This window comes from Miniopterus natalensis, chromosome 1 (genome assembly GCF_054644295.1).
Source record: "Miniopterus natalensis isolate mMinNat1 chromosome 1, mMinNat1.hap1, whole genome shotgun sequence".
Lineage (NCBI taxonomy): Eukaryota > Metazoa > Chordata > Mammalia > Chiroptera > Miniopteridae > Miniopterus > Miniopterus natalensis.
The window spans coordinates 178381900-178397810 of record NC_142081.1 but is presented as its reverse complement, the minus strand read 5'-3'; the positions used below and the strand labels follow the sequence as shown (position 1 = coordinate 178397810).

At 40.6% G+C, this 15911-nt stretch overlaps 1 protein-coding gene across 5 annotated transcripts in view; it reads left to right on the top strand.

Annotated features, from left to right (window-relative positions):
• The window catches only part of LIMCH1 (LIM and calponin homology domains 1), a 299516-nt gene that overhangs the window by 215636 nt on the left and 67969 nt on the right, over window positions 1–15911 (top strand). For 4 of the 5 annotated variants that reach the window (XM_016206753.2, XM_087827673.1, XM_087827678.1 and 1 more), the window contains one exon: window positions 3426–3678. In XM_016206753.2, coding sequence (XP_016062239.2) covers window positions 3426–3678 — 253 coding nt within the window. Of the gene's footprint in view, window positions 1–3425; window positions 3679–4732; window positions 4997–12437; window positions 12741–15197; window positions 15441–15911 lie in introns of all 5 variants that reach the window. The other variant, XM_087827676.1, reaches the window with a different exon arrangement.

Here is a 15911-nt window from a genome sequence, read left to right as displayed (position 1 = left end):
AATTTAGCCTGCGACGATTAAGATTGATAAGCTAGAGGTTCTTTATAAATGTTTTTTCCATCCAAAAACTAACATGAAATTGAGCTTCATAAGACGGCATCCATGAAAAAGCATCTTAAACACAGATTTCGCCAATCAGCCTGATACCTTCGGGCTTATGTTCTTGATTGTAAACTAATTAAGGCCTAACGAGGTTTTAAAAGAAAAGCAACACATTTTTATGTGCCTTTTAAAAAATTAGTATAATTTTATCCAAGTAGATGTTGTATTTCCTTAGAGTTTATGGCTTTTTTTTTTTTTTAATGATGCTAATCAAGAAGATTGCTTGTCCTAATAAACACTTTCAGATTTAGAAGAAAAAAATGTTTTTAAGTCTTGAAACTTTATTTCCTAGGATTCCTAATCAATTAGGGAAAGTCTAACTCTAAAATTCTCCAACTCCATATTGTGTCAGTATGAAGAGCTTTTGTTTTGTTATTATTGAGGCCCACTGACCCATTCAATAGGCACAATCAAGGCCACACTCCCTAGAGGTGCCATGATTCTATGGGTTGGACCAAGTAGAGTAGGGATGCTGTAGGTCCCCAGGGTCGGGTCAGCCAGCCTGTCTTGCTAGATAGGTGCCAGTTCCTCCCTCACCTTCACTGGCATTCCTTCTGAGGCCATTTAATGAGCTTCATTGAGGAGGAAATACAAAATTAAGAACATAATCTATAAATCTGATGCATTTTGTTGAATGATTCCTCTTATGGGAGAGAAATAAGGAATGAGAGAAATTACAGTGCTAAAAGAAGATTAAAAAGCAGAGGGTTAGGGGTGTGTATGGCAAAGATAAGCAGACAGAAAAAAGGGTCCAATTTGCTGTAAGGGAGAAAAATGTAGCCCCATAGAAAGGAAGGATCAGGCTTTGATTTAAACTTTTTTAATAAATAAAAAGGGTGATCTGTTAATGTGTTAAACAACCTATTTTAAGACTTTCACTCAGTATATTATAGATAATATGTACTTTCTAGATACTGTACATAAATGAGGTTTGTTGATTATAGGATTTTAGAATTGAGACAATTCTAATCCATTACTAAGCCTTTGTAGTTGATTGAAGAATCATTTTCTTTCATTCATTTATTTAACAAAGTGCAGGGCTCCCTCTAGTTAGATGCTTTAAGCAGAGGACATTTCCCAAGAGAAGTATGTCCCAAAGGAAGAAACTTTGGGCTGGGAGTCTGAAAAACAAAACTGAAGTCCCTACCTATTACTAACCAGCTATAGAGAGGGGGCTGTCTTGGCCTCTCTGAGCCTGTTTCCACCTTTATAAAATGGGGATAATATTAAATAGGAAAACAAATCTAAGAGTTTGGCAAGGTGTTTTTTTATAAAGCAACTCATAGGGCTCTACACATTTTATGATGACACTGAGACAGATATGCAGTACTTGATAAAGGACTCGGGGTCGGAGGGAGCTAAGTTACAAATGAAAAACTAGCAAGTAATGAAACGGTCAAAGCCTCAGAAGGAAGACTGAGAGCAAGTGCCATGAATAATTCATAAACCGAATATTTTATCTGCAACAATGAACAACTTGTTTATGGTCAATGCTTTTAACTTTACAGTCTTTTAAAAGCCATTAAATCACTTCATCTCCAGGGCAAATCATTTCATTCCTATTTTATAGAAAAGGACAGTCAAGTGTGTGAGAGGCAAGCCTAGGAGCCCACAGCTCACTATTGACAGATCCAGAACTGTTCGGATGTAAAGAGGAGCCAGCGTTTATTAAGCCCTCACTGTGGGCCAATAATTTTACATGTATCTGTTCCTCCTAACAGCCTTATGAAGTAGGTGGTGTTATTATCTTCAGTTTACAAATTGGGAAACTGAGGCTTAAAGTCATAAAGTAACAAATGCAGAGTCTCATAGCTACTGGGGGTCAGAGCTCAACATGAAGTGGAGCTGACTTAACTCCCTGTACATGGCCCTCTCTGCCCCTTCGTTTAAGGCTGTTTTCCCAAGTGTAAATAGGTTATCTTCTATTTGGAGTTGGATAGCCTCATAATGCTCTCATCGATTAAGAGTCTTCAACTAGCATTAAAATGGTGGTTATTTATAAAAAGTAGTGTTTGTTTTAATGACAGCTTCACTCTATGGATTTTAGAAATCCAGTGATCTGAGACTCAGGAAACAAGAATACAACATAATTAATTACCTGGGTCATTTTCCAACGAAAGACTCATGTTGGCAACATTGAATTCTTTTGGGTTGTCTGAAACACTCTTTAAGCCAAACCAGTTCATTTATTTATCAGACTATTTGAGGATGCCCACTGTGTACAAAGACACTATAATAAGTATTGTGAATGATATAAAGTCCTATTTGCAAAATGCAAGATAGAAAGTAAAATATACAAAAGAAAAGAGTAGGTTATCAGGCCCTAAGGTTCACAGAAAACATAAAAAGATTCCCTCCAGCAGTGGATACCAGGAAGGGCTCTGATATAGAGGAATGTGCATTTATTATAACTCAAACCATCTCCTGGAAGTCAAACCCTTGGTTATGATCCAAATCCACCACTTTTCTGAATTCCTGTTGTTCCTAAATATCTGTGCTCCTGGATTATAACTAATATTCTCCTGATGTTTCATGGGTTGGTTAAAGGAACCTCAAAGACAAAATGCTTGGTAATTTTTATTCGTCAGAATATCTAGTACAGTGTAAAGATGTGGAACAACAGGTGCTCAGTAAAGACTCCATTCGTTTATTTATTTTTTTCTTTTGAGAGCTGCAGAATCTGAGCAGACATATAGCACTATTGCAAACGTGTTGCTAATTGTAATTCTCAGATACAGTTAGGCTTACCTCTATTTTTTAAATTTGTATTGAATTTACTGGGGAGACATTGGTTAATAAAATTATATAGCTTTCAAGTGTACAGTTCTATAAAACATCATCTGTATATTGCATTGTGTGCCCACCACCCAAAGTCAAGTCTCCCTGCGTCACCGTTTATCCCTCCTGCACCCTCTTCTACCTCCCCCCACCCCCTTTCCCTCTGATAATCACCATACTGTTCTCTGTGTCTGTAAGTTTTGGGGGGGCGTTGCTTAATCCCTCCACCTTTTTCACCACCCCCTCGGCCCCGCCCCTCTGACAGCTGTCAGTCTGTTTTCTGTATCCGAGTTTGTTTCTTTACCTCCATTTTTTTTAATTTGAAGGGTATTTTTCCTGATGAAAGTTGAGAGCTTTGCCCAGAGTAGACTAATTTAGGCGGGTACTTTAGATTTGTCAAGTGAATGATTGAAGGAAGGAATCCTCGGATCCCGCAGAGGGAACCACATCCCTGACACCGCCCACCCGCCTGCCGTCGGGGGACGTGTCCCTAGCCCAGTGTCCCCTAGCCCAGCGCCCGTCTCAGCGCCCGTCTCTCTCCCCAGGGAGAGGGAGCGACTCCGAGTCCGACCTGCCGCATCGCAAGCTGCCGGACGTGAAGAAAGATGACATGTCTGCCCGGCGGACCTCTCACGGCGAGCCGAAATCAGCAGTGCCTTTCAACCAGTACCTCCCGAACAAGAGCAACCAGACGGCCTACGTCCCTGCCCCCCTGAGAAAGAAGAAGGCAGAGCGCGAGGAGTATCGGAAGAGCTGGAGCACCGCCACCTCCCCCCTGGGCGGGGACAGGCCCTTCAGGTAAGGCCGGGGCTGGACGTGAGCGCTGCGGGGCCTGCAGCTCCTGGGCACGCAGAAGCTCAAAGACCTGTTTCAGAACTTGAATGTCAGGTTACAGATGGAGGTGGGCAGGACAGATCTTTGGAGAGAGACTGTGATGATAAAGTATAAGTTTCATGAAAGTACCTAATTAGTGCCTGGCGCACAGTAGGTATTCAACAAGTACTGACCTGACAAGTAGATTTTTAAAAATTTATCCTGGTGACAATGTTGAGGACAGATCTGTCATCCATGTCCTTCTGTGGAGACTGCCTGACTCCTGCTCCGGTTAGATTAGGTACAGAAAGATTTATCTATATGCAAAAAGACATTTTTTCATTGAGATGCATGCTTATCTACATAAAAGCTAAGTGTGTAAGGGATGCATGGAACACACTTCAGAATCACATGTAGAAACTCCTATTTAATGGAAAAGACATTGGACTGCTCATCTCTTTAAAGAAACAAATGGTGTATTTCCTAATCTCTGATTATGTTTTTATTCTTTCATTTATTCAGCTAGTATTTATTGAGCATTTACTACATACTAGGTGCTGTCTTCTAGGCATTGGGAACCCAGTAGGACATAAGATAGAGCCCCTGCCTTCAAGAACCTTAGAGTCCACTAAAAGAAACTTGCAGCCCAGTCTAAAACTGTCAGCAAAGCCAACCTGATCATTGCATGGTTATTTCTAATAGTCTACCTTTATTATCTATGATTTTTTCATTGAGCGAGCATTTTATTAAAAGTTTTAATTATTGAACAAAGCATAAATTTTACCATTCGAGCAGAATGGATTTTTGCCTTTCAGTATCAATTTTGAAATAGCTCTTAATCAATGTTGAGATTATGATGCATTGGATTAATTAACAAATAACTACCTTTAATTTTTGTTACATTGCCAGGATCGTATTGCATGCTATGACTTTTCTTTTTTTTAAGTGTAAAGTAGCATCAGAGTGACCAGGAGGTGACATGTGGTCTGCTCCCAGACCAGTCTGTTAGTTTGGTAAACCCTGTTGTCCAACTCACTAGCTATCCTGAAACAATAGAGGAAGAGGGAAGCGAGTCGGGGTCCCCTTGTGAAGAGGACCCAGCTGGCCAAATGGATCCTGATGGGAAGCCTTCTGCTGGGGGGTTAGAATTACCCACTGGAGGCGGTAAGGAGCAGCCTCCTCCTGAGGGGGCTGCGGAGGCGCCAGCTCCCAAGTCTGAAGAAAGAGATGCTGAAATCCGAAAGCGCAGGAGGCTAGAGCAAGCTGGGATCAAGGTCCTGCCAGCAGCGCAGCGCTTCGCCAGGTTAGCTCGGCAGGCCGCGCTGGCCCGGCTGGCTCGGGGCGTGCCTGGGGTTGGAAGCCGGCTGGTGCGCTGCAGTTTCCACCTTGTTTTCCCACTTCTGCTGCTTAGTTGCATCGCTGTTCCCTAGTTGGAGCAGCTGTAAGTAGCTTATAGTTCTGCCCTCGGGCATGTCTCTGCTAACTAGTTGGCTCTTTCAAATGGAGGTGAAGAACGAGCTGCTTGCTGCCTGATTAAAACTTGTCCTATTGTGGTCAGTCCTGTGTGGGCTGCAGGACTTACCTGGCAATAGCATTTTATTTGTCAATGGTTTATGGCCTGTTGATTTTCACACTACTCCTAAATGGCTCTTATCTTACTTTACACATCACTAGAAAATAGTTCCTTTGAAACGGGGAGCACTCTCTTTAGAAAGGGTGGCTGGCTTACAAAAATCCACTTACTTCCTTTGTCCCAAGGGAGTAGTAAGAAAGACTGGGTTTATTTGATGCCTTTTCTAAAGCATGTTGATTCCGAAACAAAGAATGGAGTAATTACTTCTCTTAATTGTAACAAGGGCACTAGTATACAGTCCTCATGGCTTCATATTACATGTTAGATGGAGACTTTCGGCAGCCGAAGGCACAGAAAACTGTAGTTCTACAGTTTTACAAAGTGTTTTGAGAAGCTGGTGAATTTTTCTTATAAAATAACCACAAAGATCTAACAACTAATAGTGAGGCCAAAATTTATTTGACAAGTTGCAATTCGTAACAGTTTGACAATTGAAATTCCTCTGCCACTTGCCATTCCATTTATTTTTTATTTTATTTTATTTCTTTTTTGCCATTCCATTTAATCCTAAGAGACAGGTGACACCCATTTTCAGGAAGAGTAAACTGAGGATCAGTGATAACAAGTTACTTCCCAGTCTCAAAGCTGGTTACGGCTGACCTGGTGGGCAGATTCAGAGGTACTGACCACAGTATTCCGTCTGTGTCCCAAACATTTAATGCAACATTTTCCATTTCTCTATACAAGTCCCTGTGTGTCTACGTCTTAATTGCTGTGTCTACAACTTAATTGAAAGGTCCAGCAATGAATTGTATGGATTTCATTCTAGAGTAACTTTGTATTGATAAAAACCAAGGATATAGTCCTTCCCTGTCTATGATATTCCACAGGAAGTGTATCTACGCTAAACATGTATGTGCTTCTAGAAAACTCTAACATAAAATCATGCTTGTGTTAAAGGCAGCTCTCTGGGTTTCATTATAATGAAGAATAATGTCATAAAATCCTAAAAACAAAAACAAATTTTGGCTTAGAGACCTTGTCAGATACATGTTTTTTGAGCATCTACTTACTTGTATCAGAGAGCAGGCTAGATGCTGAGAATACAGAAATGAGCAGTATTCCCTTCCCATGCACCATTTTTCAGACTGTTCCTGTTTCTGTCTTCAAATCTTAATATCATTAACACATGCTTTCATTTTTGTAACATCTGTGAAGTCTTTAAGCTAAACTTTAGCCAAAGACACCATCATCTTAATTTTTTTCTGTTTTCTCATGTTTAAAAATTGCCATCCTCTTGGTTAAAAAAATCTCACCTTTAAAATTGGTTGTTCCATGATTACTGATATGGTTGACTATCATATTGTGTGTATTGGCCATTCAGGTTTCTTCTTCCATAAATTGTCCCGTATCCTTTGCCATTTTTTCCTTTTAAAAAATTTTTATTTTATTATGATAAGAACACTTAGCCTGAGATCTACCCTCTGAACAAATTTTTAACTGTACAATGCAGTACTGTTAACTATAAATACAATGCTGTACTCCAGATCTCTAGAATTTATTCTTCCCGCTTAACTAAAACTTTATGCCCATTAATTAGCAACTGCCCATCTCCCCCTCCACCAGCTCCTGGCACCCATCCTTCCATTGATTCTTTGCATTTGACTCTTAGGTACTTCTTATAAATGAAATTATGTAAAATTTTTTCTTCTGTGACTAGCTTGTTCATTTAGCATAATGTCCTCAGGGTTCATCCATGTTGTCACATGTTGCAGAATTTCCTTCTTTTTAAAGACTGAATAATATTTCATTATATGTGTACACCACATTTTCTTTATCCATTCATTCGTCAGTGGACCTTTAGATTGTTCCCACATCTTGGCTATTATGAATAGTGCTGCAATGAACACATGGGGATGCTAATATTTCTTTGGGATCCTCATTTCAATTCTTTCAGATAAATACCCAGAATTGGGATTGCTGGGTCATTGGTAGTTCTATTTTTATTTTTTATTTTTTGGAGAATCATCATATCATCTTTAGAGTATTCAAAAGAGCAAGGGGAGATAAGTGGGGAGCTACATTAAGCTCACTCAGCATGCCCAGGAGTCATTGTGATGCAGGGAAAGGAGAGTTTTGGCAAAAGCTGGAAATTCCATGAGTGTACTGGCCACTTCAGTAGTTGGGAGCTTTATTTTCTAATAAAACATTGAAATTTTTTATGACAACATGCATCTATGTGCAAACCTAGAATCATGGTTAATTTACAAATGTAATTCTTATTGGTGAATATTATATTTATGTGGTAATTTTTACTCCTGTCCACATTTCCTGTTATATGGCTTAATTTTTACATGTTTTGTCCAACTTAGCACTATTAAGTGGACATTTGCAGGTCAGTTAATATCATCACACCCTAAATCTTCTGCTTTAACACTTAGAATTGGGTTCAGGAAAATTATGCATATTCCCAGAGAATGTCCTCAATAGTAGTGTAACACAGCTGCTCCAAACACCCAGAATTCATTGCTTAGATAGATTTTCAGCTGCTAGCTCTCTCATAAAGGTTTTACACATACCATGCCACTAGCCTGACACGTCTGTGTCTTTGTCACTAGCTTTTTGCTACCCACAACAGAGCTAAAAGTCATTCTAAGTTTATCCACATTTGGGATCCTGCTTTTAATGTGGCAGAAAGTAGCTTAACTGGAATGAAATGTATATCATGTTAAAAAAAAAATGTGTATCATGAAGAAGAAAATAATTCTTGGTGTCTAGTAAATAAGAATATGAAATATTTAAATATGCTGATGTCTCTTAAAACATTTTGACCTTGGGTCTCCTGTCTTTGCCATCGGATGAATTCTGGCCACCACGTCTTCGAACCCAATAAGAGGCCCAGGATATTTCCTTCTCCCATTTCTTAGCTGGAGAGGCCTGTGCTTGTAGAGATGGGTGAGAGTGTGGAGGCTCGAGCAAGGGAAGGAGGCGTGGAGACGAAGAGCAGGCTCTGGTTTTCCTGGATGTCGTTCCTCCCAAGTATTCTCAAACACCTCCTTGTATTATGTTTAACACAATATATAGAAAGGAGGAAAGGTGGCTGGTATTCTGTTTTCATAGTTTAGAAGCCTAGGAGTCCCAAGCTTCCTGTCAAACAATATACGAGGAGGTATCTTAGCATCGAGGGACAGAAAGTAGGACTTCTCAGTAAATGTATGAAGTGAAATATTCATCTGAGTTGCTGTTGAAGTAAAAAGTATAGAAGTCAACTTTTCTTCTATTTTAGTTTATGATTCAGTTAGCTTAATTACCCCCCAAATATGAGACTCCGCCGAAGAAGCCAAGATTCCTGTTTTTAAGGGGGTAAAATAAGAACCAAGATTCACTTCCCCTGAATTAAAATACTGTGGAGATTTGAATTCTCCGACTTGGTGTTTCCCATTGGAGAAGTAAACTTTTTTTGAACTGAATTATAGGTTTCACGTGATGGTGCTTCGTTTCTAATTGTTTTCATATGTTTCAGCACTCAGTATTTTCTGCTAGTCTGTGGATCTTCTCAACCACATAGTAATTAATTACAGAGGGGGGGGAAACCTCTGAGGAACAATAGCCATTTTCGACGTTTTTAGAGGAAGAGCAGATGCAGCTGAGTGCCAGACATGCACTCCCCTACCCCCTCCCACCAGATGCCCGTGTCCTTGGCTTGCTAAGCAGACCCTGGGGTCAGGGGCCAGGCAGACACGTAATGCGCGTGAACTTTTGTGACTCTGGATGTTGCTGCCCTGCTTGGACTCTGGATGAAATAGGGATGTTTTTGGTGTTGCCCATGACATTCCCAGGAGGCCTAACAGGCTTTTCTGGAGAGCCCAGTTTCTTTGACTAGAACAACCCGACTGCCAATCTGAGCTGGTTGCTTGTGTGTTGCCAAGTAAAAGGGAGTGAAAGAAAATGCCAGCTCTTCCTTAGTTTAAAGCATTATCTCATTCACTTTGAAATATATAAGCCTTAGAAGCTTTGAGACAAGAGCTTTTTCTTCCCCATCACTGCTTCGAGCCCATAATCGCTGCTACAGTGATAGCCTTACTTGTTTTAGACGACGCTGGACAGGGTTGCCTGGCTGGAGGCAGGGCTTGGCATTTCTCGCTTCACCTTGGACAGTGTTCTTTCTAAGTGAAGCAGTGAGCTGTGCCCACAGGCCAACCCTTTCTCAAAGCAGCTCGTCTGTGAATGACTTAGAAAAAAATAAAAGTACCAAACCTCCCCATGAATACCAAGCCACACAGCTCTTTTAATGGGCTTCATTTACCAAAGTTCAGATACCTAGACAGAAATCTCAACATCCTTGTCTGCAAAGTGGGCATCAGGATCCCCATCTTGCGTTTTGTTGCCGTGACAGTTAGTGTATCTGGAAGGCACTAGCTGTTCAGAGCGTTGTCATTATTGAAAAATAAAGTAGATTGTACTGAAACTTCACAATAGACTGCCCCAAGGTCCTTCAGGGAAAAAGAAAAGCACTTTATAAAAAGTTATTTAAATATTTCGGTAACTGGACCAAATGAACATAGTCCTACACATATACCTGATACCTATGGCCAACGGTGCCAGCCCAGAGTTTGTGTTGTTATTTTTTTCTTTCTCTGAGCCTGCCTTGAAGCTCAGGATGTACAGGATTCAAGCAATTAGTGGAAAATCAGTCATTGTGACCAGTTTTTCAAGGGGGCAGGGAGTGGCTTTAATTGGCCAATGACACAGAAAACTTTCTTCACTGCCTTTTCTTAAGTCCACATATCTAAACTGAGATCACTTGGAGGGAGCCCTGCCATGCTGGGCATTTAGCCTAAAAAGAAACACCCCAGGGAATTTGTAGTCTGGCTGGGCTCACATGATGCAAAAGGCACCAGATTTTCTGGGCCTCAATTGGCATCACAAATTGGTGTGGCCATTTGCATAAATGCATAGGTTTTATTCCAAGCGATTCTGCCTGAGTTGGAGGAGATTGAAACCCAGGACCCCTGCTCAGAAAATAGAAAGAATGCTACTCTCGGTTTTCAGAGATTCAAGCTAGGGGCCTGCTCCCACACTGGAGCTGCAGTTGGATCAGCAGAGATGAGATAATGAGTGTCAAAGGGCTTTGTACACTGTAAAGTGCTGTGCAAGCATTGTGAGGTATGATTAGTTAGCATTCTGCTTTCATTCATCGTGGCTGAACATTGCTCTCTGTGACCAGCAGTGCAAATCCTAGCTCCATTCTAAGCGCAGCTCACAGGATCCTTTTATTTCATAACCAAAATACTTCCCCTTCTTCTATTCCCCTAGTAATGATAATGCCTTAATTTTTGCATGATGTTCTGCTTCGGCCCTGGTCCTTTGTTTAATGACTAGCACAGTGGTTGAGAACAGGACTTTTGGAGCCACGCTGCCTGGGTTTGCATTTTAACTTAAGCATTGATGCTTTGACCTGGGGCAAATTTCTTGACCTAATCTGAGTTTCACTCCATAAAATGGGGATGCTAATAACACTGATATTGCAGGGTTAGCATTAGGGTTTAATGAATTAACACTTAGAAAGAATTCTAGCACATAGTGTGCCCTCAATGCCTGTTAGCCGCCTTCTTGGTCTTCATCAACATGCTTTTTAAAGTAACGCCTTTCTGAAGAGATTAATTCCATAGCCTATCATTCCCCACTGGCCATCCTTTATGGCCATGGTCAACCAACACCTGTTGGTACTTGACAGACGCCTTGGCAAAGGAAGCAGGAAGGAGTGGCAGGCGCAACAGTGAGAGTCAGGTAAGCGACACAAAGGGCAGAGTTTCATATCTTACAAAATAAATTTATTCAAAGAGCAAAGCGCCACCAACCACCTCCAAACAATGATGGTCAGCAGTGAGAAGGAGTTTTCTGGGCACAACTAATGATGACTTGATTTTCTGCAAGTCGGGTGGAGTGAGAGCCTGCTGTGGTCTTAAGATGATGGCCTCCTTTGGAGCCGTGTGGGTGGAGCACCAGGCGGTGGGCCGGCCACCTGGTTGACCAGAGAACACAGCGTTTCGTTCCTCACTTTACTCTTAGCCAGGCTGAGTCCTCCTGTCTTTATTTCTGAGACAAGTTGTCCTTTTAGGATGAAGAATTTACTCCTAATCCTTTCTCAGAAATTGGATACAGAGTAGGTGAATTTCTTTAGAAGTCAAAATATTTTATTTATTTATAATCTTTATGAACATGGGATAATAAATGATTTTTAAAAAGTTTTAATGAGTATTAATACTTAGAAACAAGGCTGGTCTTATGAGTAGGGGGAGAGGAGTTTGTATGAATATCAGATAGACACAATCAACTGTATTCCTACCCCACCCACCTCCAACAAAAACAAAATAAAGTGAAAAAGTCCTTATATGCTATCATTAAACTACATTCCTCTAGGAATTTAAATTTTAGGGCCTTCAAGATCTTTTTGAAAGTGGAAATAGCCCAAAATAATAATGTTTAAGCCATTGTGTCAAAATGTCTTACTTGACGTCTAGCATTTGACCAGGAGCTGAGTGGTGGAGAGCATAGGGGTGGAAGTTGGAAGAAGGGGTTGCTGACGGGAGAGTGAAGGACAGAGAAGTTCTCTGTGCCTTGCGTCTGTCCTGTGCGTGGTCACAAACACTTCCAGATGTTTCAAGTTAGCTCAGCTCTGCAGAAAGACCTACCTTACACTTTGCAATCTGGTCCACATTCTAGGTGTGCTGTCACATCGCTGTATTCAATAGTTTTCCCCCAGACCCGTGTTTTGGTGGCTCAGGTTTTTCCATGTCACTCAAAAACAAATTGAATACCTATTGGGTCCATTACCAAGGTGCCAAAGAGAAATGAACAACAGCAAAAAGCTTCCTACTCTTTGGAACTTAAAAGAATTGAGCCATTTAGGATCCTGCTTTCTGATGCTGATGGGTCCCATAAATTAAATGAATTTTTAGTATTGCTAGTAGCTGGCTAGATTCAAGGTTTTAAAACCCACACTAACTGTGCTGCAACTCTGGGCTAAAACAGTAAACGGATGTCATCTGAACTAACGATATTGAGAAGACCTCTCACTAACAGCACAGCTGCCTGTCTGGAGACGCAGATTTTTTTAACATTTTTGGTCTGATCACATGTGGAGTTCTATTTAATTTTGCTCTATCAGTCAAAAGCAGTTAAGTGATGAGAAAGAAGCTGTTCCCGATATTATTCTTCGGAAAGAAAACCCTTTCCTGACCCACCGACATGGCAAAGATTCAGAGTCAAAACATGAAATTGCATGTCGACTGCCCGACCTTGAGAAAGATGACTTTGCTGCGAGAAGAGCCAGGAGGAACCAGACCAAGCCAGTGGTGCCACTGAACCAGCTCCTCTATGGGCCTTACCCCAAAAAAGAGACGGAGAAATCAGATAGCAGCAAACGACTCTCAAAGGGAGTCTCAGAAAAGAAAAGCCTAGAACATAAAAGGTGTGCACTCTGTGTGTGTGTGTGTGTCCACGCTCGTGTATACGTAAAAGTGATTTATATCATAGCCCCCGCCCTATTCCTCTCTTTCCTGCCCCAATTACATATAATTGGCAATGGTGGTTTATTCTGAAGTGGAACTCTAGATATCCAATCTGCCTGAATGCAGTGGCAGGGAGTGAAAAGACCACGCTCAAAATAGGGCTGAATTCACCAAATAAACTTTGATGTGCTGTATCTGGGCACATCACCGCCTGTAGGTGCTGGTGTCATAGATTAGCGTTATTGGCACAAATAGACATGTGCCATTGCTGTCAGGGAACAGCCACCTGTCAAGGCTGCTCCAGTCCATTCACAGGAGGCAGAAAACATAGATGTTCCTTAGCTATAATAAGCTCTTCTCCTATTAGCTCCTTTTGGATATTGGAAGGGAAAATAAATGAGGCTTGCTCTTTCTTTCCTCACACTAGCAAGATCACCTACAGATTTAATGACAGATATTTCTCATTAAAAGAAAAACTTCTCAAACATATACTTCTGTTGTTCATGGAAATTGTTTTTATTTTTTTTATTTTTTATTTTGAAATTGTTTTAAAATGAGTTTCATTTTCACAACTTTTTTCCCATCCGCTTAATTTGGGAAAGGAAACTTGTAGCAAAATTGGATTTGGCCAGTGATTTTTATCTTAAGAGGGATATGATTTCATTTAAGGAGTCAGGTTGCTAAACTTCATAGTGCAGAGTTGATTGATCTGTATTTTTTCCTTATATCAAATTCAGTTAGAGTTTTCATCGTTAGTATTTAACTGCCATATTTTTGCCTATCACTTAAGAGGTTTGTAAGTCTGTTGGACTAAGAATATAAATATCTCAACTATGTATTACACATAGTTGGACAGAGTCATTGAACTCAGTGGAGTGGTTAGTGTTTTTGGTTTTTTGGTTTGTTTTTGTTTTGTTTTAGGAAGTACCAGACACAAAACACCTGAAAGATCCCCGGATGTAGAACAGGTATTAGAGAACAGAAGGCCTGGCACGATTTTTTTATAGGACACAGTATAGCTTCAGGAGGCTCAGTCTTTGCGGTTCTTGTTGGCATGCCTTGTAACAAACCATTCTAGGAGGGCCTTGTGGGAGGGATCAGTTGTTGCCAGTGAAACAAAGACTTCTGGATAACCGACTAGCATCAAGGCTTATTGATGGGGATCAGCAACTTGAGTTAGGAAAAGGAGTAGCTTTTGTATCTCCCTTTTTTCCTTTCTCCTGCATGCAATTTTAATTCCTGATATTTCCAGCTTCATCTGTCTGTTGTCACCTGACTCTCTGTGTAGGGACACAGTTCTGGGTCTGGAACAGCCCATGATCTCTCTAGAGAGCATCAAAGAACTGATGGAAAAGAGAATGCTCCCTGGTGCCTCTTTGCTTTGCCCTTCCTTGATCCCCTTTTCCAAACAAAAAGTAAATAGAAAATTCTGTAGCCTTCCTATTTGCATAGGCTCTGCAAATGCACAGAGTCATCCAGGTGACAAAAGAATGCCTCTTGGTTTTCTGGCTTGGATGATGTATTTTGAAAATACAAATAACCCTACTTACGTATAATTTTTAGATTTCTGTCTCAATAAGCATATTTGGTTGGAAATTGACTTTTAATGTGATAGAATGTTTATGCAGATAGATGCTGCAGCTTTGGTTTAAATTACAACATAGTCAACGTTAGACATCTGATGTTCACTTCTTAGGAGAACAGTTGAAAATCTCAGTTTTAGCATCAGTGAAAGTAAACTGTTATTAACCCAAGAAAGAAATGGGTATTGACTCTAGATCGAGGAAAAGTGGATACACTCTATTTGTCCAAGTTTACGATAGCCAAACCTAACTAATGCCATCAGGAAGCAGAGACTGTGTTTGAACATGGAAACTTTCTGGTCGGGATTGACTTGAACGCACTTTCTGGTAGTTGTGGGTTTATGGTTGAGATGTTTTAGTATGTGAACAACATTCCAGCTATTTCCAAACTAATCCTAGAATTTGGATCATGCAGAGCTTATTACTAGCATTTTACTGGTGCAGTAAAAGACATTCCAAGAGGGCTCAGGGATTCAATCAGAAAACTTGAATTCATTACAGTAACTTGAATAGTGTGGGAATTGGGCATCGTTACTGACAAACCAAAATCTCATTACCAATCTTAATAGTCTTTTAGCAAGCCCTGGCTTCTCTTCCTAAACTTAACTAGAGACTGTCAGCTGGTGGAAAATTTTCCTTCTCGTTACAGTGTCAAAGGGTAACATGGGCAGAAGTAATCAAGGCCCCAGTTGACTCCATATTTACTGAGAAAGGGAGGGTGCTTCCATCATTTCATGCAGCCTCTGAATTTCCATGCTTGACAATCTGTTTGTCTGCTCCCCTTCTTTGAACTTTATTTTTCCGATGATGTGGGGGCCTGGATCAAACTGACAGAGACCAGGGCCAAACAGAAGAGGTGAAGTCAGTAGTGACCCCTGTGATGCGGGCTCAGGAGAGTGAACCTGTGGAAGAGGGACTCAGGAAGGTGCCGGATATTTACAAGGATGACCTGGCCCAGCGGAGAATTCAGGGCAGCCTGGCCCTTTACCGCGAGGCCCCGAGCTTTGTCAGCGTCTCCCACATAACAGAAGCCGACTTGGAGACGTGGGAGAGACTGAAAGTGTCAGGCAAGACGAGGTGTGTCGTGTTTACCTTGGTTTCCCTTGGCGGTGCTGTTATTTAACTTTGAAGGAATTGATTGCTTATCTTTTCATCATTTTTTTATTTTCATGGCTGAAAGTAATGAATGCCTTTCAAAACACAGTATACTCTGCATGAGTTGAAGTTTACTAATACAAAAAGTTATAAGCCACATGGATAGAAAACCTCTTTCATCCAACCAACTTATTCTGAGTGGTTATTTTGATAGGCTTGTTTGCTGTAAGGAATTTAAACTTAATTTTTAAATAATTTTAATATTTCATCATACCTAAGATTTTCTCATGTCATCATTTATGATGTTGGAAGTGATGTTTTGAAAGTGACAGATGCTTAAAACCCTATTTATGTAGACAAGACAGGAATCACTTCTTCATTTGATTGATGAATGGAAAAGCAATTCTGCTCTAGCCATAGAAGGATTTTTCATATATCTAGTACTTAAAAAAA